Below are 24,928 nucleotides of genomic sequence, written 5' to 3' on the forward strand. Positions count from 1 at the left end.
TTATACATTGATCTACTAGCACAACTCATTTTTCAGGAATATATTTTAGAGGAATTCTGAATTCATTTCAAACACAAAATCCAAATACTGTCAACCAGCCTGTCAATACATGATTTAAAACTTTAGCAAAGTGTAAATTGCCCTCTTGTGGTATTTTTTAATCATACAATAAACAACACCCATTAGCAGTCACTCTCTCTAACCCCTAGCAACCATTAATCCACTGTCTCTATAAAGACTTGCCTATTCTGGACACTTTATACAAATGGAATCAGAGTATGTGACCCTTTATGTCTGGCTTCTCTTGAGAATTTTCTCAGGCCTATCCTTGTAGCATTTATCAGTGTTTCTACATTTTATGGTTACACATTATTTACTATATGGATATACCACTTTCATTTATCCATTCATCAGATGACCATTTTGCTTGTTTCTGTTTGGCTATTGTGAATAATGCTGCTGTGAGCATCCAGATATTAAAGATGTACATGTTTCAACATTCCTGGGTGTAAACCTGGAAGTGGAATTGCTGATTCCTATGGTAGCTCTATGTTTAAGTGCTTGAGTAACAGCCCAACTTTTCTGAAATGGCTGTACATTGTCATGAGTGATGTATGGAGTTCTAATTTCTCCACATCTGGCCAACTGTCCACCTTGATTACAGCCATCCTAGCAAGGCCTGTGGTTCAATCCCCAGTACTGTCAAAAAAGATTACTCTCATCCTAGTGGGGTGAAGTGACATCTCACTGTGGTTTTGATTCACACTTCCTTGAAGAGTAATGTTAAATCTTTTCATATGTACTATGGTGTGAGTATGTTTCAAGTATGTCCTCCAAGAGTTCATGTGTTGAAAGCTTAGTCCTTGGTGTGGCAGTGTTGGAAGGCAGTAAAATCTGTAAGCAGTGGATCCCAGTGCAATCACAGAGGGTGCTACCCTTGGGGGAATTAACATAGTTCTCCTGGGACCCTGGTTAGCTCTGGCAAGGTTGTTATAGAAGTTAGCTGGACCCCTCCTACTTTCTGTGTCACCATATCTTCCACAAGCGCTCCTGCCACTGTAACTTGATTTGCCACAAGGGCTTCCCCACAGCCAAACTGATGGCAGTGTCATACCCTTGGCCCTCCAAAACTGTGTACCAAATAAACAGATTTTCTTTGTTAAATACCCAGCTTCAAGTATTTTATTCAATGGACTAAATGTGTTTATTAGTCATTTGTACATCTTCTTTGGAAAGTGTTCAGATTCTCTGTCCGTTTTTTTTTTTTTGGTACCGGGAATCGAACTTGGGACCTTGTGCTTGTGAAGCAGGTGGCAGCACCACTGAGCTAAATCCCTGGGCCTCTCTGTCCATTTTTTAATTGGGTTGTCTTTTCCTACTAAGGTGTAAGGATTCTTCAAATATTCCAGATGCTAGATCCTTACCTACAATCCATTTTTAGAACAATCCTATCACCCCAAAAAGATCCCTCTGGCCTTTTGGCAGTCAATTCTCATTCTCACTCCTAATACCAGGCAATCACTAAAATGCTGTGTGGTCCCTCTTTCCTTTAATAAAAACTTGTCAGTATTGTGAGGTTAGCGGGGAGCTTACCTTGACTTTTAGAAACCCTAGGCTTACTTTCTAGCATGTTATGCACAGCTCTAAAGTTCAGCCAATGTCCTGGAAGAGAGCCAGTCATACATGTGGAGCCATCTCAGCTTTCCAATATGCCTTTATGACCAAGAGCCTTGTGACTTCCTCTTCTCCATGGTGTCCCTCTACACGGGCCAAACTCAACAAATATGAAGAGGGGACAAAACAACCAACCACCAGGTTCACCTCAGAAGGGTCTGTCCCTTTGAAATTCTAATCCACATAGTCTTTGTTGCATGCATGGTATTCTGGTGTTTAAAATATTATTTTGATATTTTACTCCAGTTTTCAATTTTTATTTTTTTCTGGTGTTGGAGTATTGAATTCTTGTGACCTACCATAGCCTATCCATCAATTATTAAGTTTTCAACGTCCTGACACAGTGTCAGTCGTTCCCTTTCTTAACCTACTCCCAGATATTTTTTGGCTATTTGGGCATAACTCTTCTGTAAGAATTTTTGAAACCATTTATCTAGTTTTCAAAATTCTTTTTGAGATTTTGTTGGAAAACTGTTAGTTTGGACTTGATATTGGGACCCCCAGTCCCTGCCTTCCTTTGCTTCCCAGCCACATGTTCCTGCACGATGCTCAGTATCACCTAAAGGCTGTCACAGGCACTAAGCAACAGGACCAAACAGTCACTGGCTGAAACCTCAGGTAGTTTTGGTTTGTTTTGTTTTGTTTTTGGTACCGGGGATCGAACTTGGGTCCTTGTGCATGAGCAGAAGGCGGTGAAACCACTGAGCTAAAGCCCTGGCCCAACTTCAGGTAGTTTTTCACAGTGACAGAAAGCAAACACAAAAATAATGTGCACTGAATTTACAAGTTGAGACAATTAAAATGCTTATGCTTTTGAGTTCTCCGTGAATGTGGTATACCTACCTTTTGAGCAGATTTGTGTTAGGCTTTTCAATATTTTTTTGTTTTCTCCATAAAGGAGCTATATATTTTTTGTCAGATTTGATCCTAAATATCTTACAGTTTCAAACCTTTTAGAGCATTTTTGTTTTTCAGAATAGATAATACACTCAAGTTTCTAAAAGCCCAAAAAGGTACACATTGACAATTTCCCTTTTTTTTTTTTCTCTGTCACTCAGGTTTCCTTCAGAAGAATCATATTACCAATTTCTTTAACTTTTAATGTGGCTGATTAGTATATAGTAATTACACTGACATTTGTTCCTCAGCATTGTCTAGAAATCCAGTTTCTTAGTATTGCTAAGATTTCTATTAGATTATACACACACACACACACACACACCTGTAGAAAGTAGTCATTTTGTCAGTTCTTTCCCATTCAGTATTCCTTTACCATGTCACTATATTGGATAGAATGTCTCTAAACAAAGTAACTGTGAAAAGCAGCTGGAAAGCAGTTGCAGTGGAGGACAACTGTTTTATTCCTGACTTTAATGAGAAGGCTTCTATTTCATGCTTTTATATGACATCTGGTGTAGTTCTTAGGGGAAGTTTTTAACAAGTTAAAAAATATTGGTCCTCTTACTAAGAGTGAGCATCACTTTGCCAAATTACTCTCTGCACCTATTTATTTTCCTTTAACCTCTATTAAACATGCTGAATCACATGCAAAAAGTAGTTTCAAGACATTTTTACCCAAGTTGACACTTATTTTCAGGAGGGAGAGAAAAAGATAATCCTTTATGATAGTGAAAATATACTTTATTTTTAATATAATAGCTGCCAGCAATATACTGGTGATGCTGGTGTTCCAGAGAGAGAAAAGAAAATACAAGCATTCTAATAAGCTTTCATTTGCCTATTCATGAAATTCTAAAGAAAATATTCCAATTCTGTTCAACATTATGGCTTAGAAGTTGAATTTTTTGTCCATGACCAAAATATAATTTAGTTGCCCCAACACTGATAATTTGTGAAGGAGGAACTTTTAAAAGCCTATAAATAAAATGAATGCTTCCTTCTCTTTGAATTAAACATTGATTATAACCAGTGTAAGAAATTGGTGAATCAATTAGCTTGATGAAATTTATATCAAAATGTTCATGAAAAAATAATTTCTATTTCCTCTCATTTTTACTTTGTAGATTATTTCCTAAGTGGGATTTTTAAGTGCACAGAAATAAAAAGCTATCTACATGCAATTCTGGAGAAATTCAAAACTCTACAGAAGTAAAAATGTCTACATTCTAGTTAATCTACTTTTAAGACTAAATGTCAGAAATCTCTTAATTGTATACAATTGCTCTAGGGTTTAAAGTTGTGAAGCCAAAATTACCCAGAAATAAAATCTTATTTGACATCTTACTGAAAATATCCATCTAAATAAAATAAAGGAATTTGATAATATTGACTGAAAAAATCTTTCCAACTAAGAAATTTTTTCAGTATCCTTGGAAAACAGACTTTTCACTCAAGACTCCAATCTTCTCATTGAAGTGTAGCAAAACTCGGTTAAAGAAAGAGGGAAATGATTCATTAGTTGTAGAAATAAAATTAAGATGATTTCCACATGTCAATACATACACTACATGAACTGCCATGGAAACTTTACAGCCCAAATCTCTCAGGCATTTAAGCCATGATCTTCCTACAAACATATGACGTGCAGGATATTCCTTTTTACTAGCTTTTGTCCATTTGCCCAACTCAACTTTCTTTGACTAACTTCCTTGACAGAGAAATAAAATCCATCTTTCTGAAGAGAAAAAGTTATTCTGCTTTTGTTAAAATCATAGACTTGCCTTCCTCGGACACTCAGCAAGACAGTCAAGTGTAATCACTGAACAGATAAAAACAAAGAAGAAAATAAATATACAAAGTGAAAATATTTCACAATTGAGTTGCCAAATATTCTTCATCACTCTACTTTGAGGAATGTAGTAGCTCCTTCTGCAGAGCCTCCACTCTGCACCACTTGGTCCACCATTCACACTCTGTCAAGTCTTTCTCAAGCTTAAAGCTTGGAGGTCAGGCTCAATATCACCTAAAGGCCAACACGCTGCTATTTCAAAAGCAGATGAAGATGCTGATGCTTGCCTGTGATGGATGCAGCTTTCACCCACTAAAGCTACTGCAATGCAACTTCTTGATGGATTTTCTAGAACCAGATAAATCCTCATCCAATATTTAATTACAAAAGGATGGTGCTCAAACTTTTATCAGCAGTACAGAGTACTAAGAAAAGCAAGGCAGAGGAATCTCCCAGAGCCAAATGGATACAATATGGAGCTTTTCTTCTCTTTCTGTACTAAGCTAATTACTGAAAGGTTTAAAAATGTAGTATGCTTATAAGTCAGGCTGCTTCCATAAGGCCAGTGCTTACTAAATGTTAGCATACCAAAGGGAGAAAACAGTGCCATCTGAAAGCAATATATTTTTAAAAAGCCTATGAGAAATAGCACTTCTTAGACAAATTAGGTATAAAAATTATCAAAAATGTATTACAGTCACAGCCATAGTCTTTGGAGTAGTACTTAGAAAGTCCATTTTGTTGAAGCAGGAGAAAGAGACAGGAGAGGGGAAAAATAATACAGAACTTTTGTTCTACTTTTACCAAGTTCATTCTCTATTGTTACAGCATAAATAATCTCTAGTTTAGGAACTTAATTGAAAAGCAAAACAAATTTTTTTAAAAACAGAATAGTATTCCTCAGTGTAGTTGCAGAAAAATTTAACTCCAGGGGTGCAGTGATTGAGGTGAGGCAAAATAGCTACCATTTAGTCCAAACGCTGTGAACAATCCTCTGTGCAAAGTCTAACAGTAAATGGAGGTGGAAAAAGAATGTTTTATCATTTTTAATATAGAAAGGATAATGCATTCTTTAGATTATCTACATTAACTATGCTTTAAAACTCACCTGATACTTTGACAAACCCATCGTACATTCCTTAGGTTAATTTCTGTAAGAATTAATTTTTACATTGCTAATCACCATACTGCTGTAACTAAATCAACTAAATACCAATTTATGTAGTGTTGCTCAAAAGATCTACAAACAGCAAGGTCTATTGTTACCTTAAAAGGAGCTTCTTTTTTTTTTTTTTGGTACCGGGGATCGAACTCGGGTCCTTAGCTTGCAAGGCAGGCAGTGGAACCACTGAGCTAAATCCCCGGCCCAAAAGGAGCTTCTTAAAACAAGACGGCAATAATGTTCCAAATGAATAGCACTGGGCAAAATACATAACAAACAACACATTCAGACAGAGTATCAGGTGCCCAAGGGTTTCTCCTATAAGAATCAAATGCCTGAGATCGTGAGAATACCATTCCTGCCTCTAAACTTTTAGCTTCCACATAGTGCCAGATGTTATATTCATATGAAGGATAAATGATTTTAGGCAAAATAAAAAATCTACCTACAAAGAAAATAACAATCTATAGTGATTCTGTAGAAGGCTCCCTTCTCTGGTGATGATATCCTTTAGTTCATATCCAGGATAGACTAAACTGAAACACAGTGTTTTTCTGCTACAGTAGCAATCCTTTCATATGCTCTTACAAAATACTACAAAATTAAAAAAAAAAAAAAAAACATAAATATTCCTTGAACTATGCATTGTGCACCAGTTTGGGGCTGACTGATGTCACAGCTACTCTATTTCAAGAGTTGAACATTGCACCTCAAAAGTTCTACTATCTATACAGAGTGCATGGACATGATGGAGAAGGCTCTAGAATGCCTCATGTATGAAGAGCTTGTGACGGAGTGTCTCCAAACTGGAGGAGAGGAGGCTACGGACAGGGAGGTGGGAAGGATGAAAGGATTTTAAAATAATACTGCTTAGGAGTGTATATTTTAAGATAACCACTATACCTTGTCTATCCTTGGTCCTAATCTTGAATAACTGCAGGTTCATGCAAAATACATTTCTACTTCATAGGAAGAGGAGTAGTCTGTTAGGAAAAGCATATTCTTAGGGGAAGATTTGAAGACATCTTTCTTGCAAGTGCTATTTTACTTGGTAAGTCTTTTGGCGACATCACTGTATGCTATTTCAACCTCCTTATCACTGGGACAGGTATTAGTGAACTCATCCCTACTATAAGCATTAGTTAAGTATCTCCAGATGCCAGTCATTCCTTTTGGAATATCGAAGTTGCGATATTTCTTGGCCACCACCTGAAATACAGAGGTCAAAAGTTACCATTTATTTTCCATGTCTCATAAACCAGAAGTGTGATTGGGTGAATCTTTGAGAACTGCTTCTAAAAAACTAACTAGGCTTCTAAAAAACTAACTAGGCTTCTAAATAATGATTAGAACCATGACTCAAAAATGTGATAGCGACTACAAATGCTTGCTTCAGACATCGAGAGAGACGGCTGAGTGTATTCACTGCATAAATGCGTTTAAGACACACACTATTTTAGATCTCTGTTTTTCTTCCCTTAGATCTTTACTGAACAACTAGTGGTTATTACTATCCTATTTAGAACAGTGTCTCACGGGGCCAGGGATTGAGCTCAGTGGCACCACGCCTGCCTCTCAAGTGCAAGGTCCTGAGTTTGATCCCCGGTATCTCTCCCCCCTGCAAAAAAAAAACCCAGTGTCTCACATAATAAATGCTTGATATTTTTGCCTGGAATAGAAAAGGCCAGGTGATCACAGAATATGACAATATAAAAGTCAGAGTATCAACTCCAGAGTTATCTATTACATCTCTGAGTTTTTATTCAGTAACAGAAAAAAGTAAATAACATTCTCCTTTTTCTTTTTCAGACAGGCTCACTATGTAGTTCAAGCTGGCCTTGAACTCACTATGTAGCCCTATTTGGCCTCAAACTCGAGGCAATCCTCCTGCCTCAGCCTGCCAAGTCCTGCGACTACAGGTGTGCACCATCACATATGGCTCTTTTTCATATGCCTCAATTTTTTTTTAATGTGTATACATTTTTTGGCTTCTCGCCTTATATATTTATTTTTTGTTCGTTTGGTTGGTTGGTTTTTTGTTTTTTTGGTACTGGGGATCAAACTTGGAACCTTGTGCTTACGAGGCAGGCGGCGGAACCACTGAGCTAAATCCCTGGCCATATGCCTCAATTTTAAGACATAATTTTTCATTTAATTCACTCTAGGGTGTTTCAATTATGCCTAATAACCATTATGTTACATTAATTAGGGGGTTCCTAATAGAAGATGAGAGAAGTTTTAAGCACACAGAGAATGCTATCTCAGCAAACATAATTATTAGGTCTAATGACAGCTGACACCACCTCCGAAAGGCCTACCTTGACAATGTGCAGTTTGGGCAGCAGGTTGCAATCAGCTAATGTCATTTCATTCCCATCCAGAAATTTACGTGTAGAAAATTTAATGTCCTCCATACTGTTCTCATCAATTTCATCAGGTAAGGGAGAATTCAAATATTCATCCAGTTTCTGCAGTGTTTTCAAAAGACCCCTCTCCAGGGCTGAAAAAAAAAAGATGGGAACACAGTAAGAAAGAAAGAAAAAAAACCCAACTATCTAAGCCCTAAAGTAGAAGCATTACCCTTTCAATCAAAACCTATATGTCACGCACTTATGCTGACACTTGGCTCCACAGAACCAGATGGACAAGGTCCTTGCTTGTGGCTGTTGAAAGAAGGGGGACAGACATACTCAGTAACATAAACTGAGCGCATATGGCATGGCAAGTCTTGTTGTAAGCACTGTTGAATTTGCTGTTGAGCAAGACATAAAAAGTTCCTATCATCAGACAATTTAAGCCATGGGGAGTGGAATAGTGACACGAAGCTGATCAACAAACTCCCAGGAGAAATGCTGGTGCCATTTACTGAGACATTTACCTTCCTAAGGAGAAGCAGATTTGGGGGCTGTGGAGATGGGTGCAGTTTAAAAGATAGGTCTGAGGTGCCTGTGAGACACTGGAATAGAGATACCTACTAGAAAGTTGGATGTCAGCGTCTGGAACAGGCTGGGCTGGAGCAACATATGAGGAAGCTTTGGGAACACAGTGAACAAGGAAGTTATGGAGTGGACAGGCAGAAGACCTGTGGCAAGAAGCCCTAAGAACACCATGGAGAGGGCAGGAGAGGGAGGAGGCTGCGGAGAGGATTACACCCTCCAGGTTCACTGAGCTACAAATGCCCTCAAATCCTAGCCAGTCTTTGACATAAGGCAGACTCCTGTAACGTTCTACATCAAGGGATTCCTCTATTACACAAAAATACAACTGATTTTTCTGTTTAGTTTTTGTTTTGAGACAGTCTTGCTAAATTTTTTTTGCAACACAAGTCAATCTTTATTGAAAACTGCAGTATTAATACAAAACGGGGCCGGGGATTTAGCACAATGGTTTTGCTGCCTGCTGCACAAGCGCAAGGACCTGAGTTCGATCCCCGTACCAAAAAAAAAACCAAAAAAACCCCCCCCAAAAAATAACAATTTGTTACAATAAATGTGCCTTTAAGAATTTTAAATCTGAGCTCATCAGAGAATGCAGAGGCAAAGGATACCTTTAACACTGGAAGAAGATGCCAACATAAGTTAAAAAGTGCCAAGAGAATGGTGTAAAACACAGAATTTAAAAATCATTTAAAGAGGGGGGAGGCCGCTCCTTAAGGCCTGCACCAGGGCCCAAGGCCCACCCTGCCCAGGGAGCTGCCTGCCCTCCTGGGGTGGATCAGTGACCCCTGGGTAGATCACCACTTCTCTGTCCCATCATCCCAAGTGACTACACCAGAGCCCTGCAGACTAAAGCATGATTATCCACAGGTTTCCCATTGTTCAAACGCATTGAGATTCAAGAAGACAAACAAACCCTAGAAACATGCAAGACTGACTTTCAAGTTTCTACAGAGACCATGCCCTCCCCAGCTCAGCTCAGTATCTGCAGTGCACTCAGAAGTCTGCCAGCCTTTGGGAAGCTCCGGCAGAGTCTGGCTAAACTTAAGTTGGCAAACTTGTAGGATTGTGGGTGTGCACCACCACATCCAGCACAACTGATTTTCATAATGATCTCATATCCAGAGACTTTTTTATTCTGATAGTTTGTAGTTTTGGTTGTTGCTATTTTGTTTTGTTTTTTGAGGCAGGGTCTCCTATGTAGCCCACGCTGGCCTTGAACTTGCAGCAATCCTTCTGATTCAGCCTCTTGAGCACTGGGATTATAGGCATGGAGTGCCACACCCAGCTAGAGTTTGTAGATTCTTTTGAATTTTCTACATACATAAAAAAATGCTACTCTTGGGGTACAGCCCTGAAGTAGAGCACTTACCTAGCATGCATGAGGCCCTAGGGTCAATACCCAGCACCATGAATGAGTGAATGAATGAAGTCAAATAAGCAAAGATATTTGTTTCTGACTATTATATTTTTGTCAGAATTGAGGAATGAGGTAAAGCACTCAATGTCGTTATAAAATACACCCAAAATGTCTTTTAAATTGCAAAGAACTGGCAACAGTTTTTATTTGAGTAAATACCAAATTTTAATGTAACAGGACCATAGATGTATATACATTTTTTATTAATAAAAGGTCACATTAGCCAGAGCTAAGATCATGCTCTTTTTTTTTTTTTTGGAAGATATTTATTGATAGGAAAGCTCCTGAGGGGCAGGAGGGGTCCTGAGTGGGTAGCCATTGCTAACTTATTTTTAAAGAGAAAACAAAAAGCAGAGAGCCCTGGAACTTGGCAAAATAAAGGTGAAATACTAAGTCAACTCAATTGGAATAGGAAAAATGACATTTAAAAATTTTAAAATGGAGCTGGGAATTTAGCTCAGTGGTTCTGGTGCTTGCAAGGTCCCGAGTTAGATCCCTGGTACCAAAAAATAAAAAAAAATTAAAAATTAAAAATTGCCAGGTGTGGTGGTACACACGTGTAATCCCAGCACTCGGGAGGCTGAGGCAGTAGGATTACATTGAGTTCGAGGCCAGCCTGGGCTACATAGTGAGCTCAAGGCTAGTCTGAACTACAAAGACTTTGTCTATAAATTTATTAATTAATAATAATTAAAAATGTAAAGCAATAGATTTAACCTTGTATTAACTTCATATAAGTCAATGATAATGCAGGCAGCTAGCTAAAAAGTAAAGTTTATAAATTAACAAGACAATGCAATCTGAGAAATAGGTTAGTAAAGAGACCAGGACATAATGAAAAACTTTTCGTGGTTTCACTTAAAAGGAAAAAATAAAAAAGAGAAAGAATAGGGCTGGGGATTTAGCTCAGTGGTTCTGCCACCTACCCTGCAAGCACAAGGACCCGAGTTTGATCCCCAGTACGAAAAAAAAAAAGAGAGACAGAGAGAAAGAACAGACTCTCAACATTGTTGAAAACAAGGGATAAATTAGTTTGACACAATTTTTATATATCAGTACAAGGTATGGCCATCAAAACAAACCAAAACAGGTACCAAGAAGTACCAAAACCAACCAGTGCTATTCAATAGATATAATAAAGTTTTCAAGACTACCACAAAGGAATTTGAAGCTAGTTAAAATAAATGAAATGTCAAGATTAACCACTAGAAGGCAGGAGCAGGCCATCAGAAAGTAGCCCCTTGTCTTGAAATAAATAATAGCACTATTATTTTCCAATACCCCTGGTTGTTGTAATGCTGGTATCTCTAAAAAACTATTTCAAATGCTCTCAGAAAAAGTTAAGTGCAACAGAGGCCACATAGTTTTAAATTAATTATGAAAATTAAAACACTTTTTTGCCTACAGAATAGAGCAAAATTTAAATGATTAACTACCCAAAACCCCACATATGAATACTAAGATCATCAGAGGTGTGGGGCAATCAATACTTTTGGGTTTGGGGACATATAAATTCAGATTTAGAGAACAACTTAGCAAGAACAGAGTAAAATTAAAATGCACAAATGTTTTGACCTATTTTGAACCTAGCTCAAGGACATTTACTGGAAGCATTATTTTGTCACAGTAAAGCTTCGAGATGATCTACATGTTTCTCACTGCAGAAACAGTTAAATGATAACCCACAGTGCAAAGCAAGAAGCATTTCTAAAAACTGAAGTAAATCTATATTCTGACATGGATTTCAAATATGTAAGTGAAAAAGACAACTACATAATGGGAATATATATATATATAAAACATTTATGTAAAATGTTTGCAAAAAATTACAAAGAAATTGTTGAAGGGGTCATGTAAACAGAGCGACAGTAAAGTTATATTAAATTTATTTCTATGCTTTTTAACTCTCCAACAAGCATGCATTATTATTTATATGATTTGAATGAGTAAAATTCAAAGCAGAAAGAAGTAAATGAACCATGAGCATTTCTGTTGTGCAACTCATAATGAAGACAAAGATTATTTTAAAGTTATGAATGTTTAACATGGGTAAAACCAAATTTCACAACTACTGCTACTTTTAATAAGGGGAAACCACAGTTTTTAACAGCCTTCCAGTGCCTGCCTCGCAAGCACCAGGTCACGAGTTCGATCCCCAGTACGTGCCAAAAAAAAAAAAAGCCCCAACAATTTTTAACAGATAGGTTGCATATGGAGTGGCTTGCAGAAAATGAAGGGGGATAATGAATATTTACAGATGATTAAGTACACAATGCAATTTCACAGTCATGACTGTGAACAACCACCCTCACTCCCATTTTCCTGAGAGAAAGCAAGGACCCATGAGAGACGGGGAAAACGCCAAGGGGTTGAGGGAGGGCACGTAAAGGAACTCATCGTTACCTCTAGGTTATTCATCTCCACTTAAAAACAAGAATTTGGACATTATGAAATAAGCCTCAAGAGTACACGACGACAGATTCCAGCAATGGTAAAATCATTTCTCTCTTAAGAATAATATAAACACCACCAAAAGACTAGTTTTATTTGGAAGCTCAGAAAATTACATAAATTATGAAGTCACAGAACTGAAAAAACTCAGGGGATTTGGGATAGGTAATGTCTAATCCATCCCCATAAAAGTAACTGCTCATTAATTTCTCTTTTAATGGTTAAAAGGTTACACAAACTTTCATTCCCAGTCAACTTGGACCTGTTACCAAAAGAATTTTGTTTGCTTGCTTTTTCCTTCCTTCCTTCCTTCTATCTATCTTTCATCAGTTTCACTTTATTTTCATCTTTAACTCTTACTTACTCTGCATCCCAATCTAAGCACTAGTCCTTGTTTCACTTTCACCAACCCAAAGCTAAAGCACCCAGGCATCTACTCCATTCCTTACAATTAGGTCCTGAAAGATCTTACACTTGTCCAAACTAGGGCTGGGGATGTAGCTCAGTGGTGGTGCACTTGCCTAGTATGCATGAGACCCTGGGTTTAATCCACAGTACTCCCCTAAATGTCTAAATATACTAGATTTTATAAATATTTAATAGGCTGCTAAAAACGAATCAAAGTCTAACTACTCTGATTTACCATGTAAAATTATAACCCCATCTCTATGTAACTTATCAGTAGTTGGATGAAGTGTTTGGGGGAATAAGAAGATGGATTACTATCACTAATCTTCTAGGTTTAATAAAGGTATCTATTTACACTAAACAGAGAAAAGACCTGCAAGGAACATACTTAAGGGGCATCCATAAAGCTCCACAGTGATTTGGAATAATGTTTTCTAAAGTCTCATGGCAGTGACAGGTCCCTGGAGGGGGAAGTTGCTTGGCAACTTGGATTCTTATTTACCAACAGGTAATTTAATATAACACCTTCTAAGTTATGCACTGTGGAATCCACTAAGCTGTTTGTTCTTATTGGTAATAACATTCTGAAGACAGTATGCGTAGGTGGCTACTTAAGGCTGTATCAAACTAACAGGAGAAAATAGAATCCACAGTTATACTTAAGTAAGTCACTTTTTCTTTCCTCTCACAGCCCCCACAGCAAAAGCAAAGTCATTCTATTCCCTTTTCCTCTCCACCAAGAGTCAGAAGATATTTTAACCACCCTCCCGCCCTCAAAAGCCACACAGAGAAATAAAAACCTAACTTTAAGAGTTCAAAGCACAGTGCAGCAAGAGGATCTGGGGTATAAAGGGCAGTTTTATGAAAAGAGCTGCCCATCTGCATGAGGGCATGCACCACAGCAGATGCCAAAGGAAGGGGGTCCATCATAACCATTTACTTAGTGTTAAATTGCTTGAACAGAAACATTAGTCAGAAAAAAAGCCAATTACTAAAGAAAATTGCTTCCAAACCAAGGGAGCTACTAGAACACATTATAAATAGATGTAAGGCAGGCCTGGGCACTGAAACTTTTCCTTTTTAACTTCACCACAGAAAAACACTTCATAGGCAGGGATGTAGCTCAGTGGCACCTGCCTCACACGAGGTCCTGAGTTCGATCCCAGGTACCAAAACAGTGAGATTCAATACTAAATTATAAAATGCTGCAATTTTGAAATTAATAATAAAAAAATCACACTGAAAACCCTGGCAATCTTCCTAATGGAATCACATAAGGAAAGGAGCAAGTGCTTCTCTTGGGGGGAGGGGGGCTGATTTGAGAGAGGGTCCTGTTATGTGGCCTAGTCTAGTCAACATCTTCCTCCCTCACTCTCCCAGGTGCTGAGATTGCAGGCATGGACCACCATACCTAGCAAGTATTTCACTTAAAAAAAAAAAGTTGTTCCTACTTAACCAGCACTGATTATTTTTTCCCCTTGGTATTTATTCTTGTTCATTTTTTGCTATGAACATGTATAACCCCACCAAAACTACTGAACTGTCTAAAACTATTTTGGGGGGTTTTTTGGTACTGGGGATGGAACTTGGGACACTGCACTTGCAAGGCAGACGGCAGAACCACTGAGCTAAATCCCTGGCCCTCTAAAACTATTTTTAGGAGCTAGCTTTTTTGCTTATTGCTATAAATTTAAAGCACTACCACTATCTTTACACCATTTTCCCCAGAGAGAACAATGCTTAACATTCCAGAGGAAAAGGAGAAATCACTGAATGGTGTAATTGAGACAAGCTCATTAGATGGGACTATTTTCAAGGAAATGTTCCCTTCACAATACATGAATTTGGTAAATGAAATAAAGTATCTTTTACTAAATTAAAAATGGCATCTGTACTAAATAATTCTCACATGGACATATGACTTGAAACAGAAATTCTACTTTTATGATGCAAATTTGAAAGGTTATTGAGTCTAATTACTTCTGAAAGCAACTCCAAAAACTGCTCTTTGAGGATAATTAGTTCAAAAAAAATCACTCACACTGATTTAAGCCTGCTGGCATCCAACAATAAACAAAAGATGTAGTAACAGTTTAGGTCAGGCTAAATCAAATGTATTTCAAACCACAACTACACAAACCATTATTGTTTATTTATCCCTAATTCTCTGCATAGCTCTGTTCATAGTAACTTTTCAAAAGCATGGAACAGCTTCACTCATTAAACATCACAACATCAATGTAAGGACTTATCCTAGTTTATCACCAAATCTCTAACTGATTCTGAAAGATAGTTTTAATACTGGAGGAGGCAGGTGTGGTGGTGCATGCCTAGAAGACCAGCAGTTGGGAGGCTGAGGCAGGGGAAGTGCTGCAAGTTCAGAGGCCAGAATAGGTTACATAGTGAGTTCAAGGCCAGTCTAAACTACATAGTGAGACGCTGTCTCAAAACACCAAAACAAACAAAAATACCTGGAGGAATCCCTAGACTCCAAAATAGTCATTTATAATCACTATCACAATAATAGTTTTTAATTTTTTGGGTGTTTTGTAGTAACACAATTCATCATTTTTGGTTTTTACCTTCATTAGCCTCTGGCCTCGAGTTCTTGATGTAAGCAGAGAATTTGGCAAAGATGTCCATTCCGGCAGTATTTGACTCTGGGTGTTTTGGTGAAAGCTTTAAGTACCTAAATAGAAAAAGGGATAATGGATTAGAGATCCTTCAAAGATGCATTAGCATATTCAACCAACCAACAAACCATTATGCCAGCAGTTATTAGACAGCCTCTAATAATTACTACTCTAAGAAATGCCATCATCTGTTTTCTATATTTTTTAAATACATTTTTTTCCTTAGGAAACAAAGCTCTACACAATGTTTTGTTCACATATTAATATTCTCGGCAACTGAAGGGCATCTGCAGTCCACCTCCATTTGATAATTAGAATGCTAGGAAGGCAGTTCACTTGTTCAGAGATTTGTGCCAGGCCGACAGACATCTTAGAATGAGATTTCTCAAGCAGTGATGTCCAAGAGGACTTTCTGTGATGATGGAAGTGTTCTGCAAGGTCTATTATAGCAGCCATTAGTGCCATGGAGCTATGTGAGTACAAATATAAATGAATACAATTAATTAAAATTCATTTCTCAGTTGCACTGGTCACATTTCCAGTCCTTGGTCATCACTGGACAGCAGCCAGACCTTTAGTATGCCATGCACTGAATCAGCCTTGCACCCAGCACCAGAGACTGAGGGCAGGAAAACGGACCGGGCTGCTCAAGTGTCTTCATCACCCACAGCAGGGTGAGGGTGCAAACAGTAGGAGGCAGACTGCTCACTTCAAATCTGCACCCACTGACCAAAATTAGTCAAATACTGCAGCAGACATAAGTGCTTCTTTGGTACATCTGTCTTTCTCTAAACAAATTTCCAAAATTCTTTTTCTTCTCAACCAGTATTTACCTTTACATACATTTTTTCTAATTAAACAATCTTAACCGTCAAAAAAAAAAAAAAAACTTTACAGAAAGGTAGGTCTGAATTTCATATTACTTATATATTCATTATTCACACATATATTCATTTATTCTTATAATTACTAAGCATTTACTACATTCCAAGCAGTGTACTAAGTGTTGGAGATATAATCATGAGCACAAAGAAGCATACTCATTACTTCAAAAATATGCAAATGTGCCAGCTAGAGACCTATTTTGGTGAACAGATAAGAATAAAGATTTGCATGCTGGGTGGCACATGCCAATAATTCCAGTACTCAGGAGGCTGAGGCAGCATAATTACCACAAGTTCAAGGCCAGCCTGGGCTACATAATGAGTTCAAGGCTGGCCTGAATTATACCAAAACCCTGTCTCAAAAAAACAGGGCGTGGGTGGGGAATAAAGACTTGCTGGTTGCAAATCTTTATTCCCCTCACTCTGGCTTTTTAGGAAACAGATATCAACAAAATTTGGGGGGGACCCCCACTGTTCTCTAAAGCAGGTTAAACATTCTGAGATAAATGATTAGATGTATACTACTAACTTAATGTGAATAGCTACAAGAGACCATTCATCTCAAATCTCTCATTTTGCCAAAAAGGAAATAATATTTCTGAAAGCTTATAGTTGTCCCCACCCCCAAAAAAGTTACTCAACTAGTAAAAAATATCCACAAACTAAAACTCAGATCTCCTGTTACCAGGCCAGTGTTTTTCCCCTCTACTACAGATCATACTGTTTTTAACAGATAAATCTAATTCTAAACCACTAAGTCCAAAATCAATTGCCAATTTTGAATCTCTCTCATATTAAATTTTAAGTCATCCATTATTAGTTTTAGCAAGTAGCTTGATTAAACAATGCTTTTCCAATTATGGTGTTTAACATTTTACAAAAGGGGGACAAAAAATTCGTGAAAGGCTATGTGTCAACAATAGAACAGATGTGAGTATCCAGGGTACTGATTTTCAAATCAATCCTTTATTCTGTATTACATCATGGGCTGGCTAAGAATATTTCTATCCTGGCAGGAAAAAAATTTTTCTCCTTTCTCATGTTAAGAAAAAAGACAAGTTATATAGCCTACCAAATTATCCTTGTAAATTCTTTCATTGTATTTTTCACTTTTAAAAAATGAATTAATATTTATACAACCCTCCCCTCTAAATTTATCTATTCTATATTATGTTATCCTTCCTTTTATCAGTATATTAGCCAAGCATAGTTCAGTTAAAAATCCACATCTCAAAGCTTTTTGACAAAGTAGTCAAAAAGTCTTTCAAGGGCTGGGGATTTAGCGCAGTAGTACCCTCCAAGCCTCACAAGCACAAGGTCCTGAGTTCGATCCCCAGTACCAAAAAAATAATAATAATTCTTTCAAGTAAAAGCAAAAGATACAAAAATACTTTCCCTAGAGGAAAAAAGATCACTTTAGAACTTATAGTGTCATGCACTAATGAAAGTTCTTTGAGGTAAGCTTTCCATTAGCCTCTAAATTTCCAACAGCTCTGGAGTAGACAATTCCCTGCATTTGCCATTATTTATTCACACAAAAAGTTCTGTTCTCTAAAGGCCAAAATCATGCAGAAACACCAGGTCCTAGTCTACCGGCCTGCACAACTTTCTGCCTCTTCTCAAACTATCGAGAAACAAGAAGGCTTCCCAGCAGCGCAGGTGGGGGATTAGCAATAGGTAAAGACGTCCTGGAGAAGCGGTGGTGAACCTATAGCACACGTTGTTGTGTTTTTCTTTTAAAACAAATATACGAGTTGTCCGTTCTAAACTAAAACCTCAGTGTTCAGGTTCAATCGCAGTGTTGGCCCTTTGCAATGAATAAGTGGGTTTTGGGTTGCAGTTTGGGCACCCCTCTCTAAAAGGTTCACCATCACTGTCCTAGTGAGAAAAGGCAGTGAGCGAGACAGGAAGGTCACAGAACAACAGAGGAGAGAGCAAGGGACACCAACAGTGGCTCTGGAAACACTTCCTCCCCACTCTTACTAAAGAAGCAGTACTGCACAGAAGAGATTACGCTGTTCTGTCAACATTTTGAACTACAGCTGCAGAGTCCACTAAAGGGAAGGCACAGCACCTCCGAACATGCGGTTCCAATGCATGTAAATCAAGGAAAATTCATCACAAGGAAAACCTTACCTATGTTTGTTTTGTTTTGTTTTTTGGTACCCGGGATCAAACTCGGGACCTTGCGCTTGCAAGGCAGGCGGTGGAACCACTGAGCTAAATCCCCGGGCCTCCTCACCTATGTTATTAAAGCATTCCCTGAATTGTTCAACAATTCACCTGCTTATCACAAAAACTATCTTTGACTTCTTTCCCGCACTTCCTCTAAACTTGATCTAGCCTTCAATTTTGTACTCACTGAAAACAACCCCAATTAAAGACTTACAATTTACCTCTTTTAGAGAATCTCAACCCACTGAAATAAAAGAGCAGAAAACAGAAGACACATTTTTAACGTCCAATGAACCTGGTACTCCAGCTCTAACAGGTTTAACTGTGAGATCTTGTACAGATTATTTGGATTACTTCTCTGTGAGGACTGACATCATCCACAAAGCACAGTGCACAACATAGAACAGTACTTGAGCATTACTGGTAACAGGACAGGCACCAGCCGCATCTAAATAATCCCTTCCATATGAAGTAAAGCCATTCAGACACTCTTCAGAATATAAACTACGGCATAAAGAAAAATACCTGAGAATTTGGCACCTTGTGAACACTTTTTATCATGAAAAGACCATCTCTGATTATAGTATCTATGAATTCACCCAAATGGGGCTGAAATTTCTATTAAAAAGTATTATTTTTGATATAGAAATGTTCACTTCCAAGGTCCAATTCAAAAACTGTATCTTAGAGAACACTGGAGGCCAAGAAACCAGAACATTTTGATGTTAATTCTATTTCCTCCAAGAAAAAAATAACAAGAAATAATAAAATTTTTTGATTTGTTGTTATTGCTAATGAAGACTAGTAATATGAGGTAATGTCCATTTAACTAAAGTGGTATGTGTATTATCAGCCCACTAGTTTTAAAAACTTAAAATACAGTTGGAAAAATTTAAACAATAACCATTTTAGCCAATGTTTTAGAACAAAGCAGTTTCTTTCTTAGAAAATAAGTGAGTCAAACTGCTTCCCTACATATACATATGAGCTAATGTCCATGTAAGGATCCACGGGTACATGAGCAGATCACTTGTTTTTTCCCCAGTACTGTGGACCAAACTCAGGACCTTGCGCTTTGGAGGCAGACACAATGCCACTGAGCTAAATTCCTGGCAAGCAGATCACTTTTAATCAGTGTCAGAGGACATGCTGACAAATCACAGCTGATAGATGCAAGAAAAAAAAAGGGATCTTTTTCTTAGGCTCTGTGATGCAACCATCTTCTAAAAGTCATTCCTACTAAGTTGAATACATGTTCCTAATAGTTCCTTACTGGTGTGTATAAACCTTCACATTTTATAAGAATTTCAGGTTTCATTTATTGGTATTCAAAATACATGCCTATCCTAGAGGAAAAATTAAGATACTGAAGTTTTTTACTGTTGCTTTTTCCAGTATGTACTGGAGATTACATTTGCAAGGCAAGCACTCTACCACTAAGCTATATTCCTAATCCTAAAATACAGCTGTATTAATGCTGGTCCGGATTCACTTTATTGGAAATAAAAGAAGATAGGACTCCTGGAAAAGAGATGAAAAAAGTCATGCTCTTAGAAGGAAGGCAGAAGATAAACTTTTGAATTAGTATAAAAACAGATGGAGAGAACACAATTTCAGATTGACCCCAAGACTGCTAACCACCAGGGAATTCTGCTTACAGCAGACAACAGGATGGTGGGAGACAAGGCAGGGTTCCTCACGCTTCTTCTAGCCACCGTCCTGCCCGCCATTCCTAATCCTGCACATCACACTCCAGCCATTCTTCTAGGTCCCCAAAAGAAATAGTTTATTCAAAATGATTCTCTGCCCTAACACACTTCCTCTCCCCTCCCACCAGCCCTCCTTTCCTTCCTAAATAAGACTTAATTCAAGTGTTGCCCACCTCTAAAGCAACACTTTCACTTATACCTCATCCTTACACAACTCTCCACTCTTACCTGACTGTGCTTGAGGGCAGGAACTGTCTTATTCAATATTGTATCCAATCTGTCTTTTATCCTATTAACTGCCGAATGAATGAATGAATACATGAATGGATGAATACTGAGCAACTAATTTTAGAGCCCTCTGACATAACAATCCCATTTATGGGATACTTACTTGGACAAGGAGGTTCCATGAAAGTCATGTTTAAGCAGCATGAAAAGCTTGGGTCAAAGGAAAAGAAACATGCTAGTCTTTAAGATAAGGAAACTAGAAAAATCTAAAAGAAAGTAACAATGCTTTGAGCCTATGCTAAGATTACAACAGGATGCAAATTTGGGTAGCAACCAGTATAGTATATGTAAGACTTATAGATCTGGAACTTCTCAAAGTGAGTAAATATGAATTCCGAGGATACAGTGGAAAAAATTTAATTCCCCTGGATTCAAACTGTACTTAGGGAAGCTATCTTTATAAATTAAGAGCTGGGCTGGGGATTTAGCTCAGTGGTTTCGCCACCGGCTGCACAAATGTAAGGACCAGAGTTCGATCCCCCGTACCAAAAAAAAATTAATTAAATTAAATTAAATTAAGCGCAAATCACACAGCTCAATGTACCACATGCCAGCTAGCAAGAAGCCAATTATAACTAGCATTAACTGGAAGGAACCTAGAACAAAGCCCTGGTCATTTTAAGGTCTCTAAAGACAAGCTAAAGCTTCAAATAGGTGGCAATATTTCCAAGCGTATTTTATTTGATACTCACTTGGGAGGGCATAAGACTTCTTCAAGAAATTCCTCAATCTTATTGACATCAGTTTTGACTTCATTGTTGAAAGTTATAAATGGTGGGTGGGTCCCAGGAGCCAAATTCTGCAGGTCTGCAGGCTTCCTGTCAGGCAAAAGAGTGGTCAAAATGAGATCATTTTTTACTCTAAGAAGGCAACAATACTTTAATTCTCAGAGTGGATGTAAACTTTATAAAATACGAGCATGAATAAAACAACTGTTTTTTTTCATTAAGTATAAGAAGCTGTAAGAGTATGCTAACAAGAAGAAAATCTCCACGAAGTATATAATCAATGGGAAGACAACGAAGAGCCTCTGTCAACTAAAAGACACAGTCTTTCATTCTCATTCTGAATTTAAATAAGGTGCTTATTAGAGATGGCTGAGAAGGAGGAGAGAAGAGGACTTGGGAAAGTCAGCCTCGGCTTCAATTCTGTTACCAGCTACTGTGACTGCAACTATGATGGATACTGAGTGTGCCATAACTTCTCCAGGCTTTTTTTTTTTTCAAGTAAAGGAGAAGAGAGGCTAATTCTCACAATTCTTTTCAACTACAAGATTCCAAGTCCTGGGCTACCGTGTCTTTTCACAGTAGCCCACCCTCATGCTGTACTTTTTTTTTTGGTACTTCTTTTCCTACATTTACTGGCCCAAATTTGCTCTACAGGATGTTTCTTTTCCTACCTTTAAAAAAATGCAAAACCTCACTATCATTTAAAAAAAAAAAAAGATTCCAAATCCCAGTGCTCTCTTCCCATTTTCAAAGCCCAGACTTAAGAAGGAAAAGGACTAATATCAAAATTACTTTAACATATAAAAGATAGCATTAAGTAAAAAGCAACTCCGGGTGGGTAAAATATTATACAGCGGGAGAAAGGCTTAAAATCTGTTACGTAAGAATGTTGGCCAGGAGTGGTGGTGCACACCTTACGTAGTCCCAGCAATTCTGAGGCTCAGGCAGGAGGATTGCCACAAGTTCAAGACCAGCCTGGGCTGCACAGCAAGTTCAAGACCAGCCTGAACTAAAACACCAAAACTGTCTCAAAAAACAAAAACAAACCAGAAAAAGAAAAGTAAACATTAAACTTTTAAAAAAGTATTGTAACACTATATCACTTCAAAGAACTTCCTCCCCCATTATAGCCCATAAGGCTATTTATCTTGTTTTCAGATTAGTTGTCCTCCATGCCTTCTCCTTCCTGACCACAAATGCACAGAATTTGAATAAAAGAAATCTTTAAGCATTTCATGAAGGTGCAACACACTTAGAACAGAGTGGATTCTACACCTATACTTGGCACAGCTATCAATTTCTCCTGCTCTTATTCATCCATAGTCTCTCTGAATCTATCTTTCAATTTAGGTTGAGGAAGGCTTCTTCTTTTATGACTACATGGCGGCGTGTTTTGAGGCAGGGTCTCACTATGTAATTCAGGCTGGTACTAAACTCACTATGTAGACCAGGCTGGCCTTGAACTCACAAAGATCCTCCTGCCTCAGCCTCTTGAGTGCTGAAATTACAGATGGGCACCACCACGCCTGGCTTTTTATGATTATAACTGTAATCAAAGACTATGATTATTTGATTAATCCAAATTTTATAACAAAGAGGCCTTCCTCTTCTCAAGCTCTCGCGCCTCTCTTCCAAACCAAGCAAAAATAACATGTTTTCTAGCAACTTCTAAAAGAACCTAAACTCCTTGCCAGATGTGGTGATGCATGACTGTGACCCCAGAACTCAGGAAGCTGAAGCGGGAGGATTGCTGAGTTCGAGGTCAGCCTAGACTATATAACGAAATTCCATCTCAAAAACAACAACAATAAAAGAACCTAAGCTCCAAAAGTCAAGGTCTGATTCAATTTCCAACTCTCATTCTTTCCCTGAGGACCAGTCTGCCATGGTGAAGGTAAGCACAAAATGATGGGAGTACACGAAACCTGAGTGAGGTCTGGCAGGCCCACATTCACTTATATAGTGAGGTGAGCCTATGTAACATTACAGTCACTTCTGTTATGTACTCAACTCCAAGTGAGAACAAATTCTTTTCTATTCTCTACCTCATTGATTTCTTTTGCCTATTCCTTTCTATTCATCATCCAGAACACCTGTTTTGGTTACTATGGTTACTAAAGTCCCCTTCCCCATCTCCAAGACCACAGTCATCTTTAGTCTGGAAGTCACTTACTTAGGTCCTCACTCACAGACTTCCATCTGTTTCCATTTATAATTTATTTCCTCCTTGTCTCAGGAAGACCCTTGTTCATAATGAAGAGTCTAGATACACTAACAATTCAAGATTTATATACTTATTTTCAAACTTTAAGATTTTCAAGTTTAAAGAGTTAACGAAAAAGCATATCTTATAAAAGCAAGAAAGCTAATAAAACTTGTACAAAATATAAAAGAGGCTGAAAATGTAGCTCAGCAATAGAACAGTTGCCTAGTGTGTGCAAGGCCATGGACTACATGCCCAGCACTGACAAAAACAAATAAAAACAAAACAATACCCCCCCAAAAAAAACACAAAAGAGGAAGATACAACACACATCTTTCATGAAACGATGCCAGTAATGAATAGGAAAGTTCTTTAAGGGGTGGGGATGTAGCTCACTTGGTAGAACACTTGCCTAGCATGTGAGGTCCTGGGTACAGTCCTCAATACAAGGGGAAATAAAGGTTCTTTAATACTGTCATGTACAAAATGTGAACACTTGGAAAATAATTTTCTCATTCCAAAGTCATAAAACTATTGACATTTGTATAAGAGTCAATTAAGTATAAGGTAGAAATAGAAGTCTTTCGTTTTACAAATAATTTTTTTATAAACAGGGTAGAAGAGGACAGAGGGGAAGACTAGACTCAATACTTTAAAATAACTCATGGAAGCCAGGTGTGGTGGCACACAACTGTAATCCTAGTACTTGGGAGGCTGAAGCAGGAGAATCATCATGAGTTCAAGGCCAGCCCAGGCTACACATTAAGTTCAAGGCCAGCCTAAATTACATAGCTAAACCCTGTTTCAAAAAAGCAAAAACATACATACATACATACATACATAACAAACAAAAACAAAAACAAAAAAACTCATGGAGCCAAGCATGGTGACACATGCCTATATGTAATCCCAGCACTCTGGGAGGCTGAGGCAGAAGGATGGTAAATTCAAGCCCAGCCAGGGCAACCTCGTGGAACCATGTCTCAAAAAAAATCTTTAAAAGGCTGGGGGGGCCGGGGATTTAGCTCAGTGGTTTCACCGCCTGATGCGCAAGCGCAAGGACCCGAGTTCGATCCCCAGTACCAAAATAAATAAATAAATAAAAGGCTGGGGATGTAGCTCAGTGTGAAGGGTCTGGGTCTAATCCCTAGTACCAGTAAATTAATAAATAAATAAGTAAATAACCCATGGAGGGGACCAAAATAAGTAACAGCTATAGCCTGTGTAATTAATTATGACAGCTTTTAAGCTTTCCAAACAAAAACATTTAATAGAGAGGGGAAAAGGTGGCACAGCAGAGAATAAAGAACCAAAGACTGGAGAAAAAGGACTGAAGTCCCAAACTGAATGGCTCTGCCATTTATCATCGCCAAGTGAGTAACTCATGCTCTCTTTGGGTCTGGGTTTTCTCATCTGTCTAGAAGACCTGCTTTGCCTGTAAAGATCAAATCAAACAATGCAGGTGGATGTGAACTAAACAAAAGTATGCAAATAGAATGCTTTCAATATCACATCAGCAAAACATTGTACAGGAGATAAGATCAGTAGTTTTAACTTTAATAGAGCTA

The 24,928-nt window shown here is 38.0% G+C and overlaps 1 protein-coding gene across 1 annotated transcript in view; it reads right to left on the reverse strand.

The window, feature by feature from the left end:
* Nucleotides 1–3,293: 3,293 nt before the first annotated feature.
* The window catches only part of Clic4 (CLIC family member 4), a 60,835-nt gene continuing 39,200 nt past the window's right edge, over nucleotides 3,294–24,928 (reverse strand). Inside the window, exons 3-6 of the mRNA XM_004850602.4 lie at nucleotides 21,122–21,247; nucleotides 15,323–15,429; nucleotides 7,844–8,025; nucleotides 3,294–6,734 (exon numbers count right to left, since the gene is read on the reverse strand). Coding sequence (XP_004850659.1) covers nucleotides 6,570–6,734; nucleotides 7,844–8,025; nucleotides 15,323–15,429; nucleotides 21,122–21,247 — 580 coding nt within the window. The 3' untranslated portion in view covers nucleotides 3,294–6,569. The remainder of the gene's footprint in view (nucleotides 6,735–7,843; nucleotides 8,026–15,322; nucleotides 15,430–21,121; nucleotides 21,248–24,928) is intronic.

The sequence above is a fragment of the Heterocephalus glaber genome, unplaced genomic scaffold (assembly GCF_053883595.1).
Source record: "Heterocephalus glaber isolate CG9 unplaced genomic scaffold, H.glaber_assembly_v1.0 deba00001452, whole genome shotgun sequence".
Classification (NCBI taxonomy): domain Eukaryota; kingdom Metazoa; phylum Chordata; class Mammalia; order Rodentia; family Bathyergidae; genus Heterocephalus; species Heterocephalus glaber.